The 26,414-nt window shown below is 35.6% G+C and overlaps 2 protein-coding genes and 1 long non-coding RNA gene across 11 annotated transcripts in view; 1 reads left to right on the top strand and 2 right to left on the bottom strand.

Moving 5' to 3' along the window:
- The window catches only part of LOC139961482 (uncharacterized), a 34,596-nt gene extending 32,455 nt beyond the window's left edge, over positions 1-2,141 (top strand). For both annotated transcript variants that reach the window (XM_071960673.1, XM_071960672.1), the window contains exon 9: positions 1,638-2,141. In XM_071960673.1, the coding sequence (XP_071816774.1) occupies positions 1,638-1,763 (126 nt within the window). In that variant the 3' untranslated portion in view covers positions 1,764-2,141. The remainder of the gene's footprint in view (positions 1-1,637) is intronic.
- Positions 1,774-8,164, bottom strand: LOC139961483 (uncharacterized). Its single transcript, XR_011790897.1, has 3 exons — positions 7,798-8,164; positions 3,901-4,150; positions 1,774-3,023 (listed from the first exon to the last, which is right to left on the bottom strand). It is a non-coding gene; the product is annotated as an uncharacterized lncRNA (long non-coding RNA).
- A 1,469-nt stretch (positions 8,165-9,633) lies between these two features.
- Positions 9,634-26,414, bottom strand: part of LOC139962086 (voltage-dependent L-type calcium channel subunit alpha-1D-like) — a 226,109-nt gene continuing 209,328 nt past the window's right edge. For 3 of the 8 annotated variants that reach the window (XM_071961947.1, XM_071961945.1, XM_071961946.1), the window contains 2 exons: positions 22,871-23,224; positions 9,634-17,927 (listed from right to left, as the gene is read on the bottom strand). In XM_071961947.1, the coding sequence (XP_071818048.1) occupies positions 17,616-17,927; positions 22,871-23,224 (666 nt within the window). In that variant the 3' untranslated portion in view covers positions 9,634-17,615. Of the gene's footprint in view, positions 17,928-21,286; positions 21,342-22,870; positions 23,225-26,414 lie in introns of those variants that run through there. The other 5 variants (XM_071961948.1, XM_071961950.1, XM_071961949.1 and 2 more) reach the window with 5 other exon arrangements.

Genomic DNA, 26,414 nt, shown 5'->3' with positions numbered 1-26,414 from the left:
AGTAGTATCTCTCTACCTCTCGTATGTTGTAGTATCTATCTACCCCTCGTATGTAGTAGTATCTCTCTACCTCTCGTATGTAGTAGTATCTCTCTACCTCTCGTATGTAGTAGTATCTCTCTACCTCTGGTATGTAGTAGTATCTCTCTACCTCTCGTATGTAGTAGTATCTCTCTATCTCTCGTATGTAGTATCTATCTACCTCTCGTATGTAGTAGTATCTCTCTACCACTCAAATGTAGTAGTAACTCTCTACCCCTCGTATGTAGTAGTATCTCTCTACCTCTCGTATGTAGTAGTATCTCTGTACCTCTATCGATCTTATCTATCTATCGTATCTATCTATCGTATCTATCTATCGTATCCAAGGGCGGCGGAAGCACTTTTAATCTGGGGGGGCACCGACATCAGAGGGCACTCTGAAGAATTCGATTGGACTGATGCAGCCTTATATTTAGTACCCTTTATAACTCTTATTGTATGATCTTATTTGCGTATACACATCACTCCATCAACGCCCCCCCCCACCCCCCTTCAAGGAAAATATGCATACTAGCACTGCAATATCCAATGTGCAAATTGGGAAACAAGGAACAAGTTTTCTTTTGAGACAAACTGAGGTGAAATCATGCTAGTTGCAAATTTAGGAATCTTCCGAATTAAGAGTTTATTTCTTGTTAATATCTTAACAAATTCGGATGGCGCGGAGCGTACTAGAAAATTTTTTGGTTTTACAAACCCCTCAGATGGCCCTTCCCGAGTGTTCATTCTGGTTCCCTGGCCTCTTGCTAACTTGAGACACCTCAATTTCTATGTAGAAAAAGGGCACATTTTTAACCTGAGGAAAAATGGGGGGGCACGTGCCCCCTGTGACCCCCGGTTCCGCCGCCCTTGATCGTATCTATCTATCGTATCGTATCTATTGTATCGTACCGTATCTATTGTATCGTATCTATTGTATCGTATGTATCGTATCGTTTCTATTGTATCGTATCTATGGTATTTATCTATCTATCGTATCTATGTATCGTATCTATCGTATCGTATCTATCTAATCGTATCTATCTAATCTATGGTATCGCATCTATTCTATCCATAGCATCTATCTATCGCATCTTAGCCATCCATCTATCTATCGCATCTTAGCCATCTATCTATCGCATCTTAGCCATCTATCTATCGCATCTTAGCCATCTATCTATCGCATCGCAGCAATCTATCGCATCTCAGCCATCCATATATCTATCTCTTGTATCTAGCTAGCTAGCTACAATTACGTATTCTTCGAACTGCTAGTCCACCGTTCCTAATGGAGAATGCATAGACCGTTAGGTCAATAGATCTACATAAAACACATCGTTGTGAGACCAATAGAAAAAGCAATAGAAAAAGCAATGGGGTACCCTTTCGAGACAATGGTGTTGGTTATTTTTCTTTTTAAGTTGTACCAATCTAAGAAGATTATTTGTATGAATGAATTTGTATGAATGACTGAATGAAATAATTGTATTTGTGTGAATGAACAAGGTTAAAATTGAATAAAGGACATATTAGGTCAACTTTTGATATGTTTTCAATTGACATAACTTTAAAATACAAGAAACCTTGATCCTCTTATCCAACCAATTGGATTTTAGGTGACAAATGAAGTTACACGGGCTGTGAAGAAAAAGAGGACTCTGTGGGGGCCAGCAACTCCTCAGAAGAGGGACCTCATCACTTTCCTAACAGGTGCCATAGGAAGAAAGAGACATGTTGTTTGAAAAATGGTAATAAATTCATTTTAAATATATTTACTTCATTTGCTCAGTGCCGAAAATGTTAGGGATGTTTCGCAAACTGTCTCATTAATGTTTTATTACCGTTAACATGAATTTTAAAACAAGAAAAATAATACACTTATGAAACACTTATTGTTCTTAGCACCACAGTAGCAGTCAGAACGTTCCTTCCAAGGAAACTTGGGAAACGAGGTTCTCGGTTATTAAAACAACTCAATAAACAGGTGCTACAGTGCTGCTATTGTATGAAACATAGTAATGGTACTGCCTGTAGGCTTAGCTAATATTATTGCATTCACTCCATTTTCATAATTTCAATTGTAACGCATTACTGCTATTATTTTAATCAAACACAGTCAGTCAGAATAAAAACATGTTTGTCAAACTTTCAAGGCCCTCAGGATGATAAGTGTCATCAGGCCTGATTTTAGCCCCCACCTGTGTTTCATGTAAACATTGAAAACACACTTTACATTGTGTTGCAAGAAATATATATGCATTTTGGTGTTAAAGGGCAACTTGTTAACGATCGTTAGGACAACCTTAATCAGCATTGAAAGTATTCCGACAAATGGCGACTAGTTTAAATCAAATGAAGCAATATTGTATTTGTAATCAGATACCCCTAACTAGGTACAGCATATTTAAACTACAGTGTACATATTGAACATTCTTTGTAATGTACTGCAAGTCCTGGTTATCCAAGACGATCTACTATATTACTGATGATTACTACAGACGTGCCTTTGCAAAGACCAACTTCTTTTAAATTAAGTCTATAAATATTGGAGGTTTCACTCTCATAACTAGCATATATATCTATGAATGTAGCCTGAACTGATAACACAGCAACATTAGTAATATTGTTTCTACAAAAACTATTCGTTGTGCATCACATATATACATTTATAAAGTTCTGGACTAATTCACAGTGCTATTATTACAAGATCCTTTAAGGCTTTGAAAAAAATTGTTTATCCAACTTTATGTCCTCATGGCATGAATATCTGTATTTCCTCAATTTGAAGTTGATATTGTTCCGTTTACATTGCATTTCTTGCTTCGTTTATAAGCTGTTTACGACGATCAATGGCATGTTTTCATCTGTTGGTCAGATTAGTAGGGTTTCAGTGTTACAAAGTTTTTATTTAAATATTTAAGCTTTATATTTGTAATATAAATAATTATTTAACAAGTATTTACAGAACTTGACATCTTGTCTCTCCTTTTTTTAGTTTCTTCCTGAAAGGAAAAAAAAAAGAGAATAAATAATTAAAGAGATATTCTGATAATTGTGTTATAACATTTTTTCTTCTAAGACTATTTATTGATCTACTCAGGCTTTCAATCCGATCCCATTTCCCTTCAATAAGCAAAAATCCTATGCTGTACATGACAAGCATCAAATAATATTTACTTGGCTTAGGGCCCATGATTCACAGCAGACTTTTTATGAAGTGTGCCCCATCCCCCATTGAGAAAATTCCTGGATCTGCTACCGATGATGATCGTGCAACCAACATTTTTGTTACAGGAGAGAGATAACATATCTTCCTGGGTAAACACCAGTGATGTACAGAGGATATCAAGGCAAGGGGGGAGGATATTTTAAGTTTTTGATTGATTTGAGTAAGAACATGAATCTTTATGGATGAGCAAGCTTGAATTCACAGGAGTGGCCAATTTCCCTTTCCCCTGTCCAAATCCCTGGTATGCTATATGCACACAAGTATCAAAAGTTTGTCATATCACTGCCTAAAACTTATAACAATTCAATGCGTCTGAGTAATAAAGATGACAAAAAACACTTTAATCTAAGATGACCATAGTTTTGTCCCCCCCCCCCCCTTTTTTCTATACAAAATTCTTCTTAGGAACACTGCAGACTATGCAGGGATCTGTCCGATACCTGGTTCATTTGAAATAAACTGCATTAATAAAAGAAAACCTGCAAACCTTCCCCCGCCACCACCCACCCTCCCCCTCTCAGGAAAGAAGTGGTAATCTCAAAAACTCTGTTTGAACATGTACCCCACCCACCCTTCCCTCTTCCTGATCAAATGATCTCCTGGCCTAAAACTTTTCCTTACCAATGTCCTAGCAGAATAGTCTTGCTTACCTACACTTTGTTGGTCTCAATCGGTCCCCCTTCAAGCTATGGGTCGTTTAAACCTCTTGAGTGGAGCAGCGTGGTCATGCATACCACTGCGGGAGAAGGTTGGATCCTCGGCCATCCTTCGGTAACGCTTCAATTTATCCATCATCATGTGTTGGCGCTCAACCCATTTTGACAAGCGCCCTCCTGTTCGAATACTTGGCGACTCTACGTATGGTTCTTGGCCAGTAGAACGCTGTAGGCGGTTGGTCATCTGTAGGAAGGTAAGCAGGACATCTGTTTATAAACTGACAACTCCTCAGATCTCGTGAATTCAACATTTTTCTGCAAAATGTTCAATTGTTAAATTCAACAATTTTCTGCAAAATGTTAAATTGACAACTAATCGTATCTCGTCAATTCAACAGCTTTCTACAAAATTTTGAATTGTTAACTTCTTTCCATCTGAGCAATTAACAATTTTATTTTTCAAAATGTTGAATTGACAACTTATCGTATCTCGTCAATTCAACATTTTTTCTGCAAAATGTTGAATTGTTCACTTTATTCCAATTGAACAATTTTCTGCAGTGTTGAATTGACAACTTATCGTATCTCGGCAATTGAACATTTTGCAGAAACGTGTTCAATTGCTCAGTTAAAGCAACTGAGCAATACAACATTTTTTTCTGATTTTTGATAAGATATTATCTTGTTATCTAAACAAGTTACTGAAAAATGTCAACTTATAGGGCAAACTTTTTCTTATGATGATGGCACTATTAAGCTTCCGTAGTGATGCGAATATTTACAGAGAAAGATACAGTAAGCAAGTTCTCCCAGCCGTAGGAAGTTTTAACAAACTTCGGGATCCAGATAACTGCCAAATTCAGTAGGTTCTATTTCAACAGAAGCATCTGAAGTGCTTTGAAAATGTTCAGATTTTATGGTTGTCTTTATTCAAAATGAATTAAAAGCAACCTTTCGTTGAAATGATAAGATTCGGCTTCACATAAAACCATCCTTAATTCAATACTATCAATTATCATTATGGAGAAATAGGTTCAGTGTATATCCAATAATTTGCCATGGAGTCAAAAAGGGGAATGCTGGTGGAAGCCACGAGGTAGCCTGTGTACCAAATAAAACTTATCACCCACGCATGCACACAAAAGCAGCCTGGCTTAAAGGGATTCTTTTTCGTATTTTTAAAAACTCGCCAATGAGACATGTACACTGAAAAGATCTGTCTGCATACACATCTAACATCTAAAATTATCGCAAAAATACTCCATAATAATTATTTTCACTTTTGCTTCAAAAACTTCACTCATTCTTGATGGTTCAAATCTGAACGTAACCATTCTGAAATTATCAAAGGTATAGAAATAATTGTCCCAACTGGGTGCGGAAAATGATCTAAACATGGATATTCATAATGACATTAATATTAACGTATAGGCTGGGGCGTAGCGAAGGTTTTTTTGTTGGGGGGGTGTGGAGAATTTGATTTGCCGACGGATCTGGAAGTGGTGACTGAAATGGGGGAGGGGTCTAAGGGGAGGGGATGTCCCCTTCCCCTTTGGAAAATTTTTAGTTTTGAAACGTCTTTAGATGCAATCTGGTGCATATTTTAAGTCAAATTTGGCACGGAAGGAGCTCCCGTTCTCCTTTTCTCTATTCAGCTTTCCTTCTTTCTTCCCTTCCGCTCTCTTCACCTTTTCTCCTTTTGCCGACAGACCCAAAATTTGCCGACAGCGACCAAATTATTGGGGGTGTGACACCCCCCGACACCCCCCCCCCCGCTCGCTACGCCCCTGGGAATTGCGTTAAAGGGGTATTGCAGTAGCGGAAGATTGAAATATTTTTGACTCTGATTAAGTCACGACCTAAATATTCTGATTTAACTCTTATACCTCTTCATGATTGTAAAGGATGTTTACCTTATAATATATATATAGTTAATATATAATTAACCATTTAATATATAATTATAATAATATATAATTATAATAATATATAATTATAATAATTATAATTAATATATAATTAACCCTTTATTATTCCAGAAAAAAATTAAACCAACTCTAGACAGACGTCTTTATTAGCTTTCAAAGCTTCCAAACATTCGGTTTCCCGAAAGGGCAAACTATGGAGTTACTCTTACCTACCTTACAAAATTGTGGGGTGGGGGAGTGCAAACTATAGATCCCAAGAGGCGGTAATCACTATTAGGTTAGATTCGTTCAATACGGCAGCATAGAGAAACGTTCTCAAAGCCGAAGCCAAAGTGAATTAATCAGGTCACTCATCCGAAGTCTATGCTAAGTTCTTCAATACTGCCCTCACTTCCTTTCGGGAAACACTTCATACTGTACCTTTGATTCAATATTCTCGCAGTCATCGTTCTCTTTGTTATTATTTGACCTTGGAATGTTAAATTTTAAATGTAAATGTTAAAGATGCATCTTTGTATTAATATTGTGTTTCTATTAGGTAATTAAAGTAGTTATTTTATTTCATTAAATAAAAGAAATGACAACGAAAATACACACTGCTCAACAGTATACATCTTTGTTACTCAACTACGGAACGGCTTTTCCAGGAGTGAAAAATCAAATAAAGGTATCCAACAATTATCGTTAAGTAACTCGATACATATTTTAGGCACCATGGATCAATGGATATGGACAATTTCATAAGTCTATGCGCAGGTGGGAATTGCGCACTTTCTGCCATTTTGTTGTTTATTGCAGCCCAGTGTGCAGAAGGCATTGAAGCAGTTTGTTTTGAATACATATGAATCCTAGAAGAGACAAATTAAATTGACTATACCGTTCTTTTCACCACACATCACCGCCAGGTTTAGTAGAGCGTGTTACGAAATAATATGCAGTACACTATAATACTAGTAATGCATAATACTGTGACAAGTCGAACCCGCTAGATTTCAACAGAATAAAAATAAATAAGAATAATAAACAGACGATTTAAAGCTATTGCCAATAAATATTGACACATAAATGATTGACCATTATAAGCCTAACATGAAATATATAATTTTAAACTAGTATAAAGAGCTACAACTTACTTAAAATGTCAACTTAAACTCCTTCATGTTACGCCCAGGTAGCATGCATGACAGCAATTAACTGAACTACATTTGACTTGCTTTGGCCTGACCACCTGGGAATCTATATATAGGAGCAGCGCACTATAAAGCAGTTGTGTTTGGAATGCAGATGAATTGTTAGTCAAATGATGCGAGTTTCAGATTAGGATTACTGGCGTACAATGAAAGGATATAATGAGACTGAATGGCTTAGTGAAGCTTTAGAAGTAAATGAATGGGAATATACAAGAAGCACGTTAAGCAGAATTGCCTCAGTCTGTGTACAACCTATATTGATAAGAAGAGAATAAGGCGATTACTTATTCGGTTAGGTATAATTTGGATTGAGCATTGTGGGAATTTCTTTTCTTTCCGTTTTAGTTTGTTATAGATTGCAGTTATAGCGTATATATACGACGATACTGTATATATCTGATAACATAGTAATTGTATGGTTACTGGCGGCCATCTTGGTTCATTACGGCACGTTAGAGAATATTTGTCTATGTATTACAGAACGAGCCTAAACAATCAATTCTTAGCAAATATCCTTATTTTAGTCAATAACAAGGTATAGTTATAAACATTCATTTATGTAACTGCCGGTTCCGATCCGTTTATTTTTAACCCATACTTTGTCCTCTGATGATGATTCAATAACTCGTTTTGCAAAACATTTTCTTCAATTGTCATTATGTAATCCTTATCTATGTGTATATGATATCATACACATTGATAACAGGCCTTAAATCTTTACACAAGACTTCAATAGACCACATACTATAGAACAGATCAATATTTCCACTTACCTTTTGGCCTGTAGCCACGACAGAAACAACCAAAGCTGACACCACCAGTAATAGAATAGTCTTCATATTTTTAAATTCCTAAATCACCGAGCTTTTTTACAATATTTCACTTATAAAATCATATGAAATCAACCAATACTCAGCAAGTATTATCAGCACTAAATTCCAAAGACTCTATGTACACGCTGCTTGATGAGATGAAACCGTGTAATAAGCAAACATGCTCTGATGATGATTACGATGATGGCGATGGCGATGTCGTCACGGAGAGCAGTCTTTCTCTCATCCCCTCTGCAGTGGCTGCTATCGCTCATAAATTTTGAGAAGCAGATTTTGTCTGCATAATGAAGGTAACCTTTGGAAGCTATTGAATACTACAGGAGGCTGGCTTCTGTAGAGGATGGCGCAATTGCGAATTTGATTTAAATCCGACACGATTAATAATTTATTCAGCGTGTTACATATTTTGGCACGTATTGCATGCTGGCGTGCTCCATAAAGTCTATTCCATCTCCCAAAGTGTTCTCCTTTCTCAGGAAAGGTGATAAAAGCAACAAGGAAAGGCCTGATGAGGGGGGAGTGGGGGAGGTGTCGGGGATCTACAGCCACGGATCCGGGTCAAGTAGGTGCCCTGTGGAAATATGGGTTAAATACCCTAATGCACTTAAGGAAAAATGAAAACTCGAAAAAGATGGGACCGGATGATGTTATTGTCAGTGGCGTAGCCAGCGGGAAAGGGGGGGGGGTGGAAGGGGGAAGAGTGCCCCACAGAATTTTTGGGGACGCGATGGGCCGGATGGTGAAATGTACGCGAACCTGGGGGATGGGGCCTATGATCGGGGGGGGGGCGCTAAAATAAAGAAAAAACGTTTGTGTTGCGACCTATAACGGTATCAGGTTCGAATTTCCGCTGTTGAGGCTACCAGGGCGTAGGAAGGCTATACGCGAAAACAGGATGAATGCCAGAGTTGCCGCCGGATAAGTATATTCCACGCCAAGGAATAATGTCGTTGACTTTGTCATTTCATTCCTAATTCTCTTAAGGTTTCCTGCAGTATGCATCATGGGGTTGGGGAGGGGTCAACTACTAAAGAGAATGTAATGAAAAATCAGCTCAAGAACAAATGCGCTACGTGCCGGGGGGGGGGGGGGTGTCAAACCACGAAATAGTATGTGCACTACGCGAGCGGTTGCAGTGTCTCTCTGAGTGGCCCTATTATGTATCCACATATATATATAGTTTTTTCAATATGTGATATATCCGGATGGTTTTCGACCGCGCACATTATTTTTCCGTATTTTTCCCCTCAAATTTGGGATTTTTTTTTACCAAAACAGGAAAATGTTAGTACACGAATGTAGTTAACAAAAGGCTGGAAATGATAGCACCATTTTGCATCTAAGAACTTTTCGAAAAACATTAACTTTCAACAAGGGGAGAGGGCCCTTATGCCCCTCCCCCAGGCAAATTGTAGGTGCCATAGAATGGCCAAGATACCGGTTAACCAAAGAGGGGTTAGATATAATTAGTAAAAACTACTGCAGACTACCCTTTAATACACCGTAATTTAAAAAATGCAACAAAATTGGATTGCTCGACAGTGGCGTGCCCTTCGTCAGTCGAGGTAAAAGTGTTTGCATTCAACCGGGAAAGAATTCGACCACTACTATACGCCTCAGAATGTATCACTATTTGTCTGTTTTTCCTTCTTCAAGGACCCCAGGGCAACTACCCCTCTAATAACTCTACCAACGCCAAATCACCATTGGGGTAGCCTTCAACATGCACCTTTGGGACTCCCAAACAACGCAGAAATGAGAACAAAACTATTCCTGTTTACATTATGTGATGCATAAGTTTGCAAATGTTTTTCATTTATTAAACATTCCCATGTATTCACATTATGTACAACTCTGGCCCTTGGCGTGACTTACAAACAGGCAAGAAATATAACGCATAATTTTTCATAATTGTCATATTTTTCAGTTCGATGTAAAGTGTAGAAAAAGAAAAACAATTTAACAAAACAAAATAAAATAAATAAAAAGAGGAAAACAATAATAACTTACGAAATAAAGGAATATTTTAATTTAAAAAAAAAACGTTAATAATCGTGATAGACAAAGGGATCTCGTTGTTATTGTTATAAACTAGCACACTAATAAACATAATCTTTCTTCGTTATAAATAATTCGTATTGAATTATATTGCATGTTTGTAATTCCTACATCTGGAAAATATAATGTCAATCAAGAAGGGTGCACTTCAATCATTGTAAAACCACATCACTCACGCCAAAGGAAATTATGGTATGGTTGTCCATAATGTTTTTCATCAAACGAAATATTTTTGGATGATCTTTTTTTGCGTCTTCGAAGATATCTGATATATAACAATCTGTAAAAGCGACTTCTCTCTTATAAATAATTATAAAATATATTTATACTTTTGACTAATTTAAAATGTATGTACTGACAGATAAAAAATGATTTTAAGCCTTCGAGCGCTAGTTTCATAAATCATTCATGGACTCAGTTGACAAATGTTAATGGCTGGTCTAAGGCCTACAAGAAACAAACTGGTTTGCAGGTCTGTGTAACTATACCAATAACCCTTAACACTGCAAAATAAAATACTGAACACTATCCTTTAAGGGAAATAAATAGGGGGGGGACTGAAGCAAGGATTAATCGCTATAAATGAAACGACTACAACTACAAACGAAGAAAGAGAGGTCCCCCCCCAGGGACTGAATAGTGAAGCCAAGAGAAGCACCCTTTGATAGTACCCAAAACTCATTGAATTCTGCTACCGTCAGTTTAATTGGCATCAGGTAAGAATTATGAATACTATGCAAATATGTATTCTCTACTGTCCATAATAATTCCTCAGACAGGGATCAACATTTATGGTATTCATGTTTGTTTTTTTACTTTCTAATGAATACAAACATGTGCATTTTCTCTTTCATAGCTCAGATGAACAGAGTTGTATGGTTGCCTAGTGCATCTGATTGACTTTGGTTGGTCACAATGGGGGGGGGGGGGGGATAGTTTGATACGATGAAACAAGAAGTTGATAGCAGAGACAATAGAATGTGTTTAGCTGATCGTAAGAAGAAAAAATGGAAAGAATAATTAAAGCATTGCTACCCAGCTTTATGCCAATTGATTGACCCAAGTCAATCATTTTAGCCAAACGAAGATGAATCTGTTACGAGATTAGTAAAGTTGACCAGGGTCACTGACTGGACTGGAATCAGGATAACACCAGGTGATCACTTCAAGAATAACTCGACTTTAAATTTGAGTGACTAGTTACAACACAGTGATGAACTGAATATAAAGTCAAACATGGTGACACAAACAACAATGAGAAAAAAAGTGCAATTTCTAAATCATGGGATAAAAGCATAGAAAAAATACAATGATTGTAATGAAGTGATTGTGACATCACAATTGCACTGCTTGTGAACTGGCCAGCAGACACTCAATCTGTCATAGACAAAAACATCAGGATATTATAAAAATTACAACAACAAAGTATGCAAGATTTATTGTCACATAGTAGTAATAATAATAATATAATTATAATAGTTGTAGTAATAATAATAATAACAGTGTTTTTTGGTATTTACAAAAGTACATTATACTAAGCATTATCGAAATAAATGGATTATGATTTTACGACATCAGATTTTTCATTTTTTTTATAGATACATCATACATCTCATATTATCTTTAATACATGTTGCCATTTTTTAATCATCCGTGCTCATTATGCTGCCATTTCTTAGTTTGGTTTAGATTAACTATGTCGTAATAAACATCTTTAAACAACAGGTTTTTCATGTAAGACATCTCTTAAGACATGTAACTCACCGTTTAAGACAAATTCACTGCCTCCAAACCTCCACTTACCCATCAGTACTTTATCATTGACTGTCAAAAGATGAATATGAGTTGTTCATTTTTGGACACATGTCAACAAATTTAAAGATATTTGTTTTACAAATGTTTATGCCGACTGGCAAAAGTACTCTCATGTATTACTTTTCCATAATTAATATGCCTAAATACTAATTTTACTTTTATCCCATCATCTGGACAATTAAGAAATTAATGAACTCTTTGTTTGTTACCACAAATGTGATGATACAGTGAGAAAGTATGTGTTGGATGTGACATGAAAAAAAGCCCAGGTATAAACTGGCCTTTACATTAGTGTTAATCATTACCTACCCCAGCATTTATAGCATTAATAGATGAGTGCATTTTCCCTATTTTTTTTTTGAATTATGATGAAAGATTGTTTCTTGGGAACCACAACTTGACATATTACATTAGTTTTCATACAATTAACTGACAAACAAAATCCAGAGATAATTTATAGCGAAATATATCAATCACACTTTCAAAATTTGAATATCATACCTTGGGAAATGTGTATAAATTATGCTAATATTAGCTGTTGATCTAGATTTAAAATAAACCCATTTACCTACCTTTAAGGCACCTCTTATCAAGTTAACATTAAAAAAAAAAAAAACAGTGTAAACATTAGTAGGGAAATACAAATGCATGATTAATTTAATCTTACAGCCAATTATTTTTTTTTCCACCTCTAGACAGATACACACTTAGAAACACTTTTAAATGTGTTAACTGTTTTTAACTTTAACTTTTCTATGGGTGGGATAATTAAAAGCTGTGGGGGAGGGGTTGTTAAGGAAAAGAATGGGTATGAGGGATGGGCTAGCACAGTGGTGAGCAATATGACTATAGTAGCTAGTAATGGATTAGAGGGATTCAAGATACAAATATATAGAAATAAACAATTGTTTTTGTATTCCTGTACTTTCACGATTTACTACAAAATTAAGGAATCTAATCCAATCTAACGATCCATAACAATTTTTTTGTCTTAACAATCAAACATATTAAAATTGTTAATGCTTAGCTTAGACAGATAATGACATTTGATTAACTCCAGTGGTATAGCTTCTTGATTCAGCATATCTTTGTATGTGTATGTATGACAGAATCTTCCCCCCTCCCTCCTCCCTCCCTCCCCGTAAAAGCTTTGCTTTACACGATCATCCTTTACACGATCGGATGATATCATTTGTCAGAATGCTCAATCGTAGAATGGAACATAGACTGTCAGTTCATTTAGTCTTTGATCATTAAGTTTGTGATTTCTTTAGAGAAGAGAAGAACGTGAGTTCAGATTAATTATTTATATAAGGAACCACAAATGTCTTCTAGTGTTCATGTCAATGTGATTTAGGATGCTTCTAATACATTTACAAGTTAACCAAAGCTACAGAAATTCTTTACGCCTTTTAGTAAATTTCGTTTGCAGGAAGAGACAGAGAAGGGATGGTACAAAGACTAGTGAGGAGGTTTTAATCTGGGAAGGTAACAGGGATAAAATCAATCTGGCAATGTAACAGGGATCAAATCAGAGGAGCTATGATAATAGCTTAGTTGTTACTTTAAACACACTTCACCAGATGACAGGTCCAGCTGTACTTATGTTTAGTTTTACCAAAAAATGTTTTTTTTTTGTGTACTTAAAATCTCTGAGGATTATAAAATCACTTAGGAAAATACTGCAGTTTTAATACCTACTTCTCCTTTTAGTCATCTTTAAAAAGAATGAAAAAAATAGATTAAGAATAAAGGCACGTATCTTATGTCAATATTGATAAAATTCACCCAACTCACAAAGTATGTGTTGATTTTTATCAAGCTCACCCAACTCACAAAGTATGTGTTGATTTGTATCAAGCTCACCCAACTCACAAAGCATGTGTTGATTTGTATCAAGCTCACCCAACTCACAAAGTATGTGTTGATTTTTATCAAGCTCACCCAACTCACAAAGCATGTGTTGATTTGTATCAAGCTCACCCAACTCACAAAGTATGTGTTGATTTGTATCAAGCTCACCCAACTCACAAAGCATGTGTTGATTTGTATCAAGCTCACCCAACTCACAAAGTATGTGTTGATTTGTATCAAGCTCACCCAACTCACAAAGCATGTGTTGATTTGTATCAAGCTCACCCAACTCACAAAGTATGTGTTGATTTGTATCAAGCTCACCCAACTCACAAAGTATGTGTTGATTTTTATCAAGCTCACCCAACTCACAAAGCATGTGTTGATTTGTATCAAGCTCACCCAACTCACAAAGTATGTGTTGATTTGTATCAAGCTGTTAGGGAGTTAGCTTGTTTGTTTCCAACATTTTGGCTACAAATAAAATTAATAAAAAAAAAACTTCCAATAATAATATTAACACACCTTAACTATAGAGAAAACCCAAACAATGGCACAGTAAACGTGGCTATATATAACAATTTGTAAACAACTGGGTAAAGCTTAAAAGTTAAACAATTTCCTTTTTTACTTTAGTAAAAAAATCCTCAACTGACTGCAAAATCCACACAATTCAATATTTTAGAATTTGATATATCATTGAAATGGTAAATATAACTGTTGACTCTTATTTCATAAACAAAAGTTGCACCACATTAAATTTATATCACAGAATTATGAAAACATAATTCACTACCAAAATGCTAAGAACAGTATTCCATTTGGAAGATTATAAAGCTTGAAAGTCAAATATGTGATTGTTTGTACCACATGTCATCCATTGTTGTACCACATGTCATCCATTGTTGTACCACATGTCATCCATTGTTGTATCACATGCCATCCATTGTTGTGTCACATGTCATCCATTGTTGTACCACATGTCATCCATTGTTGTACCACATGTCATCCATTGTTGTACCACATGTATTCCATTGTTGTACCACATGTCATCCATTGTTGTACCACATGTATTCCATTGTTGTACCACATGTCATCCATTGTTGTACCACATGTATTCCATTGTTGTACCACATGTCATCCATTGTTGTACCACATGTATTCCATTGTTGTACCACATGTCATCCTGAGGTTTTTAACATTTACTTGTTTTATTTTTTTATTTCTTTACCTACTTATTTATCTTTTTTGTTGTTGTCATCTTTTCACAATGAAAATATATATTATTAAGAATGCTAACAATCTCAGTGTTTGAGTGCTTACTTATACAGAGTGTTAGTGAAGTAAAATACAGACGTTCTATTAAATGCATATCCCAATTTCAATTCCTTGAAAATCAAAATCACAAACAAATAAATTTCTGACCGTTATTTTACTCTCTAGCAAACTTAGTTGTAAGAATGATGACCTTTAACCCCACTTCCTGAATAGTCGTTAATGATATACAATCCAAATGGTATCAACCACACATGGATAGCAATCAAAATAAACTGGTACGGACAACATGAAGTACCTATCTCGTGAAATCATTGAGCTTTATTGGTGAAAATTATGTAATTAAATTATGAAAATTATGAAATTTAACAATTAAGAATTTTTTTCTTAAAAAGGGTTCTCATAAGTACTTGTTTGACTGTCACTCACAAGTTTTTATGAAAAGATTTGAGCTAGAATTAATCTTTCGGGAGTAAGAAATTGAGTAGCTTCTTTAAATCAATATTGTGTTCAAGAGCAAGGGGTAACAACTCAGACAAGTTGAAAAGGTTTCATTAAATACCAGAATATATTAGGTCTTTGGTTTGACTGGTGAAAAAGTTCTCTTGAGTAACTAAATGTTTACAACTGTTTGGAGCTGAAAGACCAAATATGAAATGTTTTGCAAAAACCAACAGAAAACTTCAAGGATAGGATTCAGAGCCTTCATATAAAACGTTTTTTACTCAGTGGAAAAGTTGTCTTCCCCTCTCCCTCCCCCCCCCCCCTTGTCCCTTTAAAAATGTATGATTCAAATTGAAAACAAAATTACCAAATGTTATCATGTATAAAATGTTCTAGTTCTTTCTCTTGTAATGACTCTTAATATACTCCAGAAAGGAAAATGCCACAAATGAAGTGTTTAAAAGACTTTAAAAAAACCCACATCAACTGTTTGAACAAAAATCACTATGAGCTGAATTAGCACTCAGGAACTGGGGATGTGAAGGGGGAAGGGGTGGGTGGGGTTGCGATGTGGAAATAGGCTTTCATGTGAATGATTGATAACTGTATGGGGGCGAAAGGTAACAAGCATGAGTAGCATAGATACAGTGAACTTGAAACAAATATTCCAAACAGATCTGACAAGACTTAATATGTTACAAATTGAAATTATGTTCTTATGTAGGTAGATCCCCCCCCCCCCCCAACCCACCCTCCCTCCTACTCTCCTGAAGTTATATACTTCATTTTCTATTTATCACTTAACAGTAGCTTATAATTAAAATTCTCTAGAATACACCACATGTTTGTAAAAGTTTCACAGCTAGCTATGTCATCCTTACAGTAGGAACAATAAATTTTCCTTTAGAAGACACCCCCTGCCCGCTCTAAAATGAGCCAATCAAAACCGAAAACTTTCACCATTTATTCTGGATCAAACTAGAGACCTCAAACTTTCCCTGAGATGAAAATTGCTGACAACTATTCTGTACTACTGAGGCATCGTATCATATATGAATATGCAAGTATTATCTGAGACTGCACACACTCACTAATTTGAAATTATACCTCCACCAGGTGATCTCAAGCTAACCCTATCTCAGTTCTTTTATCGCCAAAAGAATTCACATAGGCCTATGGTTTCATAGTCTGTCATTTCTTTTCATGAAATATCACTTAGCTCAACTAAACGCATGCCAGAATATACATGTTTCAACATTTTCTCTGGTAATATTATTATTATTAATATTTATTTATCTTGACTTTACTACCCACTAGTTTTAGCGTTCATTCTTTAATTGTGCTGTACCCTATACAGTTCTGTTCTTGACTGAAATGGCACAAATCGTCCAGGCCGCATTAAACTGATGTGTTAGCCTTCCGCACAAACGTTACCATGATTTTGCAGGGTAATGTCAAATAAGCAGACTCCATCTTGAGAGCCTCTTGTCATATAGCAAGACAAATCCACCCGTCCAATTCTCCCTATGAACCTCACAGGCTTCAAATGTGTCGGAAAGTAGAACATTACTCATTCAAGAGTGAATCTTCCTTCCTAATTTTAAATAATTATGTTATATTGACACAAAAAAAGGTAATGGGGTATGTAACATATCTGATATCTTTGTGTAGCTTTGTAATATAAATTTCTTACTCTATTAATCAAACATTCCTGTCTAAAATAAAGGCTTTGAACCCCCCTTTTAGCAACGCATATTTTTTTTCACTCTTTTTACTAACCAGAAACACTTCTTAGCTATACTCCTCAATATTCCAAGAGCAGGTATCCTAGTATATATTTTAAGTGCTGACAATCACATGGCTGATACACAAGTACCAGTTTTAGTGCACGGTGCCTTGGGTTTATACAAACTACAGACATACATATCAAATTCAAACACTATATCTTCCCGCTTTCACTCAACGATGATGATCTCGTCCTCGACAAGTCACGTAATGCTCAACCACGCCATTTTCTCACCCGACTCCAACAACCACCTCTTCATACACAGCAGCACCTTTTATACCTTCTTCTGAGTCGTTCTTTGTCGTCATCAAAACTTCACAGATTTTCCTTTCTTTTACTATGTTTCTGACAAGTGCACAGGCTCGACACTGACATGTTCAAGATCGTTTTCAAGACACACGGAAGTTTTGATTGAGATGAGTGGTAACTAACGCAATCGTAATACTTCCTTCCATGTCAAACCTCGTACGCTGAGACATGAAGTGCAACAGATCTCCAAACAAACAGCTCAGTCATATATATATGATCATAACGTAGTTATATAGACTGCCTCCTGTTTACCGTCCTCGTGTGGATCTGGGGCAATGATTACGTCAGGGGTGCTGTCGCTGGACCTGTCCTCTGCCGATCTCTGCGTGTAGTCTTGGAGTTCATAACCACTGATATGATCAAAGTAAGGCAGTTTTGTATCCTGTGACTGGCCATTGGCTTGTAAGATTTCGTGAGCGGCGTGATCCAGCTCCGCTCTGGTCATGTCGCACGCCTCTGCCAGTTCTCTCTCGGCTGTCGTTATTAGGTCTCTGTCTCGGTAAGGCGATATGCCATCGCTAGCTAAAACCTGGAGGAAAAAATCAATAAATCAAACGATTTAAATAAATATTGCCATGAAGTCTATGCTTAGTCATAGTCAAACTTGTCACATTATATTTGACTGTGTGCATTTATCAACTCTACACCTGCAGGCATACTATAAAACCTACAGTACTACAACTTCTCTTTTCTTTTCTACTCAAGTCTTGCTTATATTCTGACATCTCAAGCGTTGCATCATCATTCACCTATAAATGAAGAATAATTACTTGTGTTAACATGGATTCTACATTCTCAGAAGAAATATGCATCATTTCTTTTTTTAAATATCGAATGGTTTACAAATCGGTCTATATATAGCCCTCCTTGTATAATGGACTATATACATGTTAATACTATATAAAGAAGCTATAATAGGCTCTAGAAATGATGAATTGTACATTTAGCTAATGATCCGCTGCAATATTTGCATGACAATTTTTGGTAATATTTCTGCACATCAATATACTTTGGTAAAATTTAGTTGAGAACTAAGAAAGATTTATAGATTTGAATCTTTATAGCAGATGTCAAACTCTTATCAGAGCAACCAAACCACTCTGTCGGTGTAGATATGTGACTACAACATAAAATAGCTCCAATATATTTATCCTCAATAAAATATAAAATGCTAGAAGAATGTCACAGGGTTTCCACATCAGCAGCTGATTTATCTAGCTATAAATATGACTCCATCAACTATACATCAAAGATAACAAAAAGCCAATGATTTTGCCTTTTGCCCTAGTTTTGCATTTGTCCTCTATTTAACAAGAACAACATTTTTATGGGGTGCAAGTGATATGAGATGATTACTCATGTTCCTATCAGTGGCACACACACTACTACACCACAAAGAGACTAGGAGAAACAATGCTGGTCAATTTTGGTAGCTTAGCTGTTTGAAATTGTCAAACATTGCATTATACATAGACCAGGGTAAGTATATCTTAACTAATGTTCTACATGTGCCAGAGAGAACCATTGTTTATAGTACAAAGGGCCGTAGAAAACCCACATCTCACATATATACCTATATTGATCAATGTTTAGGGTAGTCCAGTAGGGTACTTAATCTTGAGGCCTTAAGGGGTGTGAAGACTCGCGCACAAAGAAACGTCTGATGCCGGTATTCTGGCCTAGTTTCGAGGTGTAACAGAAGTGTTAGACACCACCATCGATCCCAGAACATACACACACACAGCTTGCTACCGTCGGTAATTAGACACTAGTGTACAGTCAATACATGCAGCTACGGTCAATACCCACAACACAGTGTACATAGCAGCGATGGACATCTCAGCAGGGAGTTGTTATGGAACTCCCTGATCTCAAGTCCAGCTAAAGATAACAAGGTATCACGTTTTATTACTGTCTGCATTTTGTAGTGACAAGAAGAAAACTTCACTTGCAAGCAACGGAAAGTTAACTTTTTTGAGAGGGCGGCATGCGGTTTGGGGTGAGTCTTCAATGCCTTTAATAATGTATGATTGAATTCTCATTAGCTGCACTTACAATTTAGTGTGAAATAATGATCTACATCTGAGAGGAAGGGAGGGTGGGTGGGGAAGGACAAGGGATGTCATCAAACATTTCCCTTTATACGGTATGATTTATTTCTCATTAGCTTTATTTCACTTTTCAATTCAGTGGAATATCATGACATAGATCTGTAACAAAAATATTCTAATTCTTAGAGGGGGATATGTGAGTGGGAATAGCATGATATTCTTTAAGCCAATGTTATAGATCAGTTTTCTTCAGGGGAATAAGTACAATGATCATTAAATGCCTTTGATATTTTAGAATAATTTTTTCATCTTCATATATATATATACCTTGACCCTGGCTAAAGAATTGGGATCCAGGCACCTCTGAGTGGCAGCATATACATATTACAGCTACAGAGCTGTGATATTTAAATGGCAATACCTCAATGAAGTAAATGGGTAGTCTTAGAATGTAATGTTCTCAGGAATCGTTAGTATTAAAATATTTTAATACATCAAACTGTTAGAAATCACTCAAAATAATAAAAAATAGCCAGTTCAATTAAAGAAGGATCAAAGCACACATATCTACGCAGAAATATTGCGTTAAAAATCAGCCATTATTTTGTATGGAATATTTTATATATTAATTCCTTTCCTAGCTGTTTTCCCGCAAAGTTCCCAAGAACAGCAGAAACCTAATTGCAAAGTAAAACCAGATTCTTTCCTTAAAAGGTTGAGTAACACACACACACGCACATCAAGAACATATCAAATAAGATAACCAGTGAAGGGTGATATTAGTATCAACCAAAAAAGTCAAACAATGTTAATTAAATTAGTGGCAAAAAGGACTTGGACAAGTCAACATAATTTGGAAATTATAAAATGGTTGCTAATTAAGTTTGTTGTCTGTTCTTGTTGTTATTTACTATTTATTGTTGCAGATAGTAAAACTTCAATACTTTTTGTAGTTTACTTCCTATGTAGTACTTCTTGTTATTTCCCTTCAAGGGAGGGGGAGGGGGTGATTCGTGAATACAACTTTGTAGAAAAAAAGCGCGAAAGTGATCAGACTAGTTCAAATGGCCCAATTATGGTTACAAAAACTAAGGGAAAATATTAGAAACCTGTTTACTTTTTTCACATGTCTATGACTTGTTAAGGATCATGTACACATTATTTACACTTAATTATATAGTATATACAGTACAATTTTTATATGTTCATGTTAATCTGAAACTACTCAAGATATACAATTTTTAAGATTAAAAATTGAAACTATTTTGGGTGAATATAATTTATTCATTGAGAAGAAAATATTTCCAGGTGAAAGAGGAAGGGGGATTATCGATCAACTAATCTGCTAATGTTCAGATTTAACTATAATCTTATTGTTAAATTATTAAGATTATTTGACTATATGCTAAAAAGAAGATCACAAATCAAAGTTTTTAAACCAAATAACCCTATCTGCAGCAAAGTTTTTGGTTACTTATCTGAATTTAGGCCCGTCCTTTTTGCCTCCCATTACACCCCCCCCCCCCCCACATATCCTAATTGCAATATTCTTCATACAACTGGACAATTACCTTATTTCTGATTTTATTAATTTAATTAAACACTTTTATTTTGATTGTAATCCTTTGTTTTCCTTCTCAAAACCAGAATATGTTTCTATGGGGATTAAGGAAATATCCAACCCTTAGCTTACAACTGTTTATTAATTTTTATTTTTATATATTAATTCTTTCAAACAAAGCATGCCATATTAACCCAACCATGCGCAGTAAAAGTGCAGGATTGAAACGAATTCTCTGCTCCATGAGTACAATAAACCATGCGGTCACCCCCTTACCTGCTTGACCATGAACATACATTACACATGGTTTGCTGCAAGAAGTCTTTGCTTTCTGAAAGAATACCACAAAAATAATTCTTACATAGCTGGGGCATCGCAACCAGGGAAAAGAGATTGAAACATTCTACAGTACCCCCACCCTTCCCCTGATAATTATTAAAGGCCCTATACTGTACCGCACGTACAAGCAGATATACCATGCTTAACTTGTGGCATCTACAACTTAAAGGAATAAAGGTTATTAAGCCAAACTGTTATGTAACACTGTCTTATGAATATTCAGCATTTGGGTGGATCAAATGATAAGTTTGGAGATCCATTTGAAGTTTTTAGGATTATACATATATCTTTACATGAATAATGTTTTATCCTAAATTCTAGAGTCCATCTCAAGTTATAGGTTCCTGTTTGTTCACTGTAGGGAAAAAATATGTTAATGCAGAAAGTTTACTTTTTAGTATGAGGAATTTGCTACATATTTGCTAAACACTAGAGAAGACAATTTGAACAGCAATGTTGTAACATTTAACAATTTTCCACTGCTTTTAACAAAGAAAAAAATGACACATCAACAGAAGCCCAGGTTACGAAAGCAATGATCTTGGAAAACATCTAAAAAAGTAATCAGTTGCAATTAGCATATGAAGATATGATTCCAAGTGGAAAAGATGATATATCAAGATCAATTAGCATATATTTAAAAAAAAAATGACATTAACTTTTGAGAAAATGCTAAGAGAAACAGGAGGTACTTTGGAAGGTAGTGTGAAGGGGCTAATTCTACCAGCAATGTAGGGTTAGAAACAGGAATTGAAAATGTAGGTAAGGACATGCTGTCGAATGCAGTGTATGAATAGATTCCCATGCTTCCTTGCTTGCAGTGCACTCCTTATATATATATGTATATATACATATATATATATATAAATATATACAACGATTTGGTACTGATATGGTGTGCAGTATACTATATCTCATAACACCATCTTACCAACATCACCCGACCTAAATGAACTTCAATCATAAGTTAAGAGTAACTTTTGAGATTATTAAGACCATTTGAAAATTGACTGTTTAATATATTGTGAAAATCACTGTAAATAATTCAATGACAATCAGACTGTCATTGATCTCAGCACTATTTCCAACACTATTAATATGGTTCCTGTATGAAGTGACCCCAATTTGACACAACAGACATTTGACCTGCCACTGACCTTTGCTTCTAAATTCTTGGTAAGTAATGCCTAAATCTCCACTACTGTGGTCCTCATCTGACCTCTTACATTAGTCAACCTGACACTAACCTTTGCTACTAAATTCATGGCATGTACTGCTTAAATTGACACTACTGTGGTCCTCTTCTGACCCATAACATCACTTGACCTGCCACTGACCATTGCTACTAAATTCTCAGCAGGTGTCTTCACACAATACTGTGGTCCTCTTGTGACCTCAATTTTACCGCACAAATATTTGACCTACTGTCACTGACCTTTGCTACTAAACTCTCGGCTCTGCCTTCAACACTACTGTGGTGCTCTTGTGACCAATTACATCATTTGACCTACTATCACTGACCTTTGCTACTAAACTCTCAGCACTGCCTTCAACACTACTGTGGTGCTCTTGCTTTTGAGATACTGTGTTCTCTTTTCCCGTGAGGGACTCATAAAAAGCCGATGATGGGTCCCTTGAGGTACCTATGTCTCCTGTAGAGTACCGCTGTGCTAACGGTTCCTTAGTTACGGTCAAGTTGCAACCACTTTGAGTTTCTTCTAAGCCTTGAGTAGAGCTTGAAAGGTGAGGGAGAGGAGGGTGCAGGGAGGAGCGAATCCTACGAGGGGAGGAGGGTGGTGTAAGCCACATTTTGGAAGAGGGTGGGTTATCGGTGCATGGCTTCCCCTCTGATGACATACCAGCCACTGCCATTACCTGTAAAGTGTGAGAAAGTTAGAATTCATTCGAATTCATGCAAAGCACGACAAAACTCAGCAGACGGTGTTATTTTATGAATGTTATATATGCTTCCTTTTTATAATAGAATCTGAAGCAGCAACTCTTTCATTTTTATGCTTATAGAGGCAGAGTATGTTAAAGCAGTGTAAAAGGCATTAAAAAAAGAAATTATGTGATTTATGTCTAATCGAGTTGGGCGAAGAAGTTTTAAATGCAAAGTTGAAAGAGATGACGAGGAAAATGAAGTTTAAGGTGCCACGGTTGAAAGAATGCTGTTAAGTGGTACGAGGTGTCATAAAATAGGATGCTAAAAAATGTAGGACATGCGGCAAAAGCAAAATACTCACTTGCAGAAAAGAACAAAGTACAGATAAAACAAAAAGAATATGTTCAACAAAATGTGTCACATTTAAAAGAAGAAACTATATACAGTCATATTACAATGAAAATTATAAATGCTGATATGAGAGAAAAATATTGGAAGACATAAAGAAAAATGAAAAAAGCAAGTGGCTGGTCAAAAAAACTGATAGGAGAGATCTTCATATGACCCTTGATGAAGTAATAAAATTATGCAAACTTTGGGAATTTTATCGATTACCTTGGTTTATTATTACAGATATTAAAAATTATGTTTAAAAGTCAGAGCAAGGTAGAGCCCTGGGGACAATTATATCATTGGACATCCTTATTTCACTCTTCATATTTCTTTAAGTATATTATTAAAACAAACATACATTATTCTTCATTCTATACTTTCCCTGGCCCCTACTTAAATTGCCTAGGTCACCCCTAAGTCATTCATATGCTCTGTTGTCAGGTTGTTTGCACAGTAAAATTTACCACATATATTGAGAACCTTATGCTGATTTCAGCATAAATGTGGGACAATAGAATTGTCTGACATCTCTACCATTTTCTTTTCAGAATAGCTGTGGCATCATAGAATTGTCTGACACCCTTTGAGAACTGACATGACTATAGCTTCAAAGAATCCTAATTCAAGACTTACTTTTTCAAGCAAGCAACATATTTGTACTTGATTTTAATAAGTTTGATAATCTATCAATGCTTAAATCCATAGTAATTTTTAAACACTTCATCAGCAGTTACAAATAATGACAAAATAACATTAAAAAAAATAGAAAGAGAGGTTTGAGTCGATCATATTCTACTAAATATTAAAAGAACTTTGTTTTATTAATATTCCCAGATATGTTTGTATAAACTATTGTTTAAAATTTATCATGCAATAATATGTCATTCTTTTAGCTAATTAAGCAGTGAGGCAACTTAAAAACTGATGTTATAAACTATTTAATCCCCTTTTTTTCTTGATTGTGCTGATTAACATGCTTTCATATCACAGTGGTTGCAATAATAACACTGCCTTTGTGCATGAAGATGCTTATCTCAGAATGTTTTGTTACTTTGTGTTCTCTTTACCTTTTCAAGATCAGATAATAAATGGGATATGTGGGGGGCTGATTTCATCCTTGGCAATGCCTGGCAAACTTCTTCTTTAAGTAAAATATGGTATTCACAACCTAATGATGACCTTTCTTTGTTTACTGAGGAGAAATAAACAGCAACAGAACTAGCCTTTAAAGGATTGGTTCAGTTGTCATACATGTTTATGTTATATGAAAGAGGACAATAAAAGAAACACAATGGTGAAAAAAATGTTCAAATATCTTTTTCGGTTAAAGAGATATTCAAGTGTAAAGTGTTATCAGATTGTGTAGAAACTGCTGAAATCTGACTAGCTGTGATGTCACATCCTCACATTCCTGAAAAGTCTTTGTTTTTTCTCTAAATATTTTGTGAGATTTCATGACTTTCAACCAAAAGATATGTCAAGAGATCTCATATTTGTCAAAGAAAGTATTTGAGATTAAACATCTGAAGAATTTTTGATTATATTATTTTCAAATGTGTTAAAAAATGTAAATAATTTTTAAAGAAATATATTCATAAATGTTAAGGAAGTGAGGATGTGACGTCACACCCTCACAATAAGTCTTTCTACACCAGTCGTTTTCAAAGAAATTTTGATATCTTCAAAGTGTCATATCTCCTTAACAGAGCATGCTATCATGGTAGTTTCTTCACTGTTCTTTTTGTCTTTTTGTACTCTTTCATACAAAATAGCCATGTCAAATACCTGAACCAATCCTTTAAAGTGATAACTCATCACCCACATCAAAATAACATATCTGAAATAGCTAAAGGTGGGAGGGGGGGGGGGGAACTAGCATCCTGCAATATAATTTCCCACCCAGCTATAAAAACAATGTACTAGATTATATCAATAAAGACAGTACTTTCAATCAACTTTTCAAGGCTAAAAGAGGTGGGAATTCATCATCCAGCATGTGCAATTGTCTGCAACAGCAACTGATTCTCCAATATTTATTTCAGACGATGTATAAAGAAGATAAGTGAATAAGAAACATATCAGTCTTCAAGTCTCCGCTGGCATATCTTGACCTTAAAAACAGTATAATCATGCCATAATAATAATATCACAGATAATATTGCCCAATGATGATGATGATGATATCGTTACACCTACATGACAGTGTTCAGATATCGTACAGCGGGTTTTTGAAGGCTCTGAACTGACACTCGCATGATTAGCTATAACATGAAAATACTTTATTTGAAAATTCTAACCAAAGGGGCAATGGGTAATACATTACCATCACCTTATGATATAATATCATTGTGTAAAAGTAAGTTGGCCTGACGTTTCGATCCTAGCAGGATCTTCTTCAAAGGCTAAATGACAAGTAACAGTAGCATAAGGGACAAAAACATGCGGAAAAGTACAGACAGGTCAACATACATACAACCTGTCTGTATTTTGTGCGTGTTTTTGTCCCTTATGTTACCTGTTACTTGTCATTTAGCCTTTGAAGAAGATCCTGCTAGGATCAAAACGTCAGGCCAACTTACTTTAACACATTATCCTACACAGGTTCTCTAGTGGATAAGCAGTTTGCTAACAGTTTTATTTTACTTTGATATAATATCAAGATAAAAACTTGATTATCGTGTAAGTCAACTCGAGATGAATATTATTATGTATATAGGCTTATTAAGCTATATCCATGAATGTTATCCAGTCATTTGCAAAACCACTGGCAAACTATTAACGACCATA

Source organism: Apostichopus japonicus, chromosome 20 (genome assembly GCF_037975245.1).
Source record: "Apostichopus japonicus isolate 1M-3 chromosome 20, ASM3797524v1, whole genome shotgun sequence".
NCBI lineage: Eukaryota > Metazoa > Echinodermata > Holothuroidea > Aspidochirotida > Stichopodidae > Apostichopus > Apostichopus japonicus.
The sequence above is the reverse complement of the archived record's forward strand: the minus strand, read 5'-3'. Positions and strand labels throughout refer to the sequence as shown.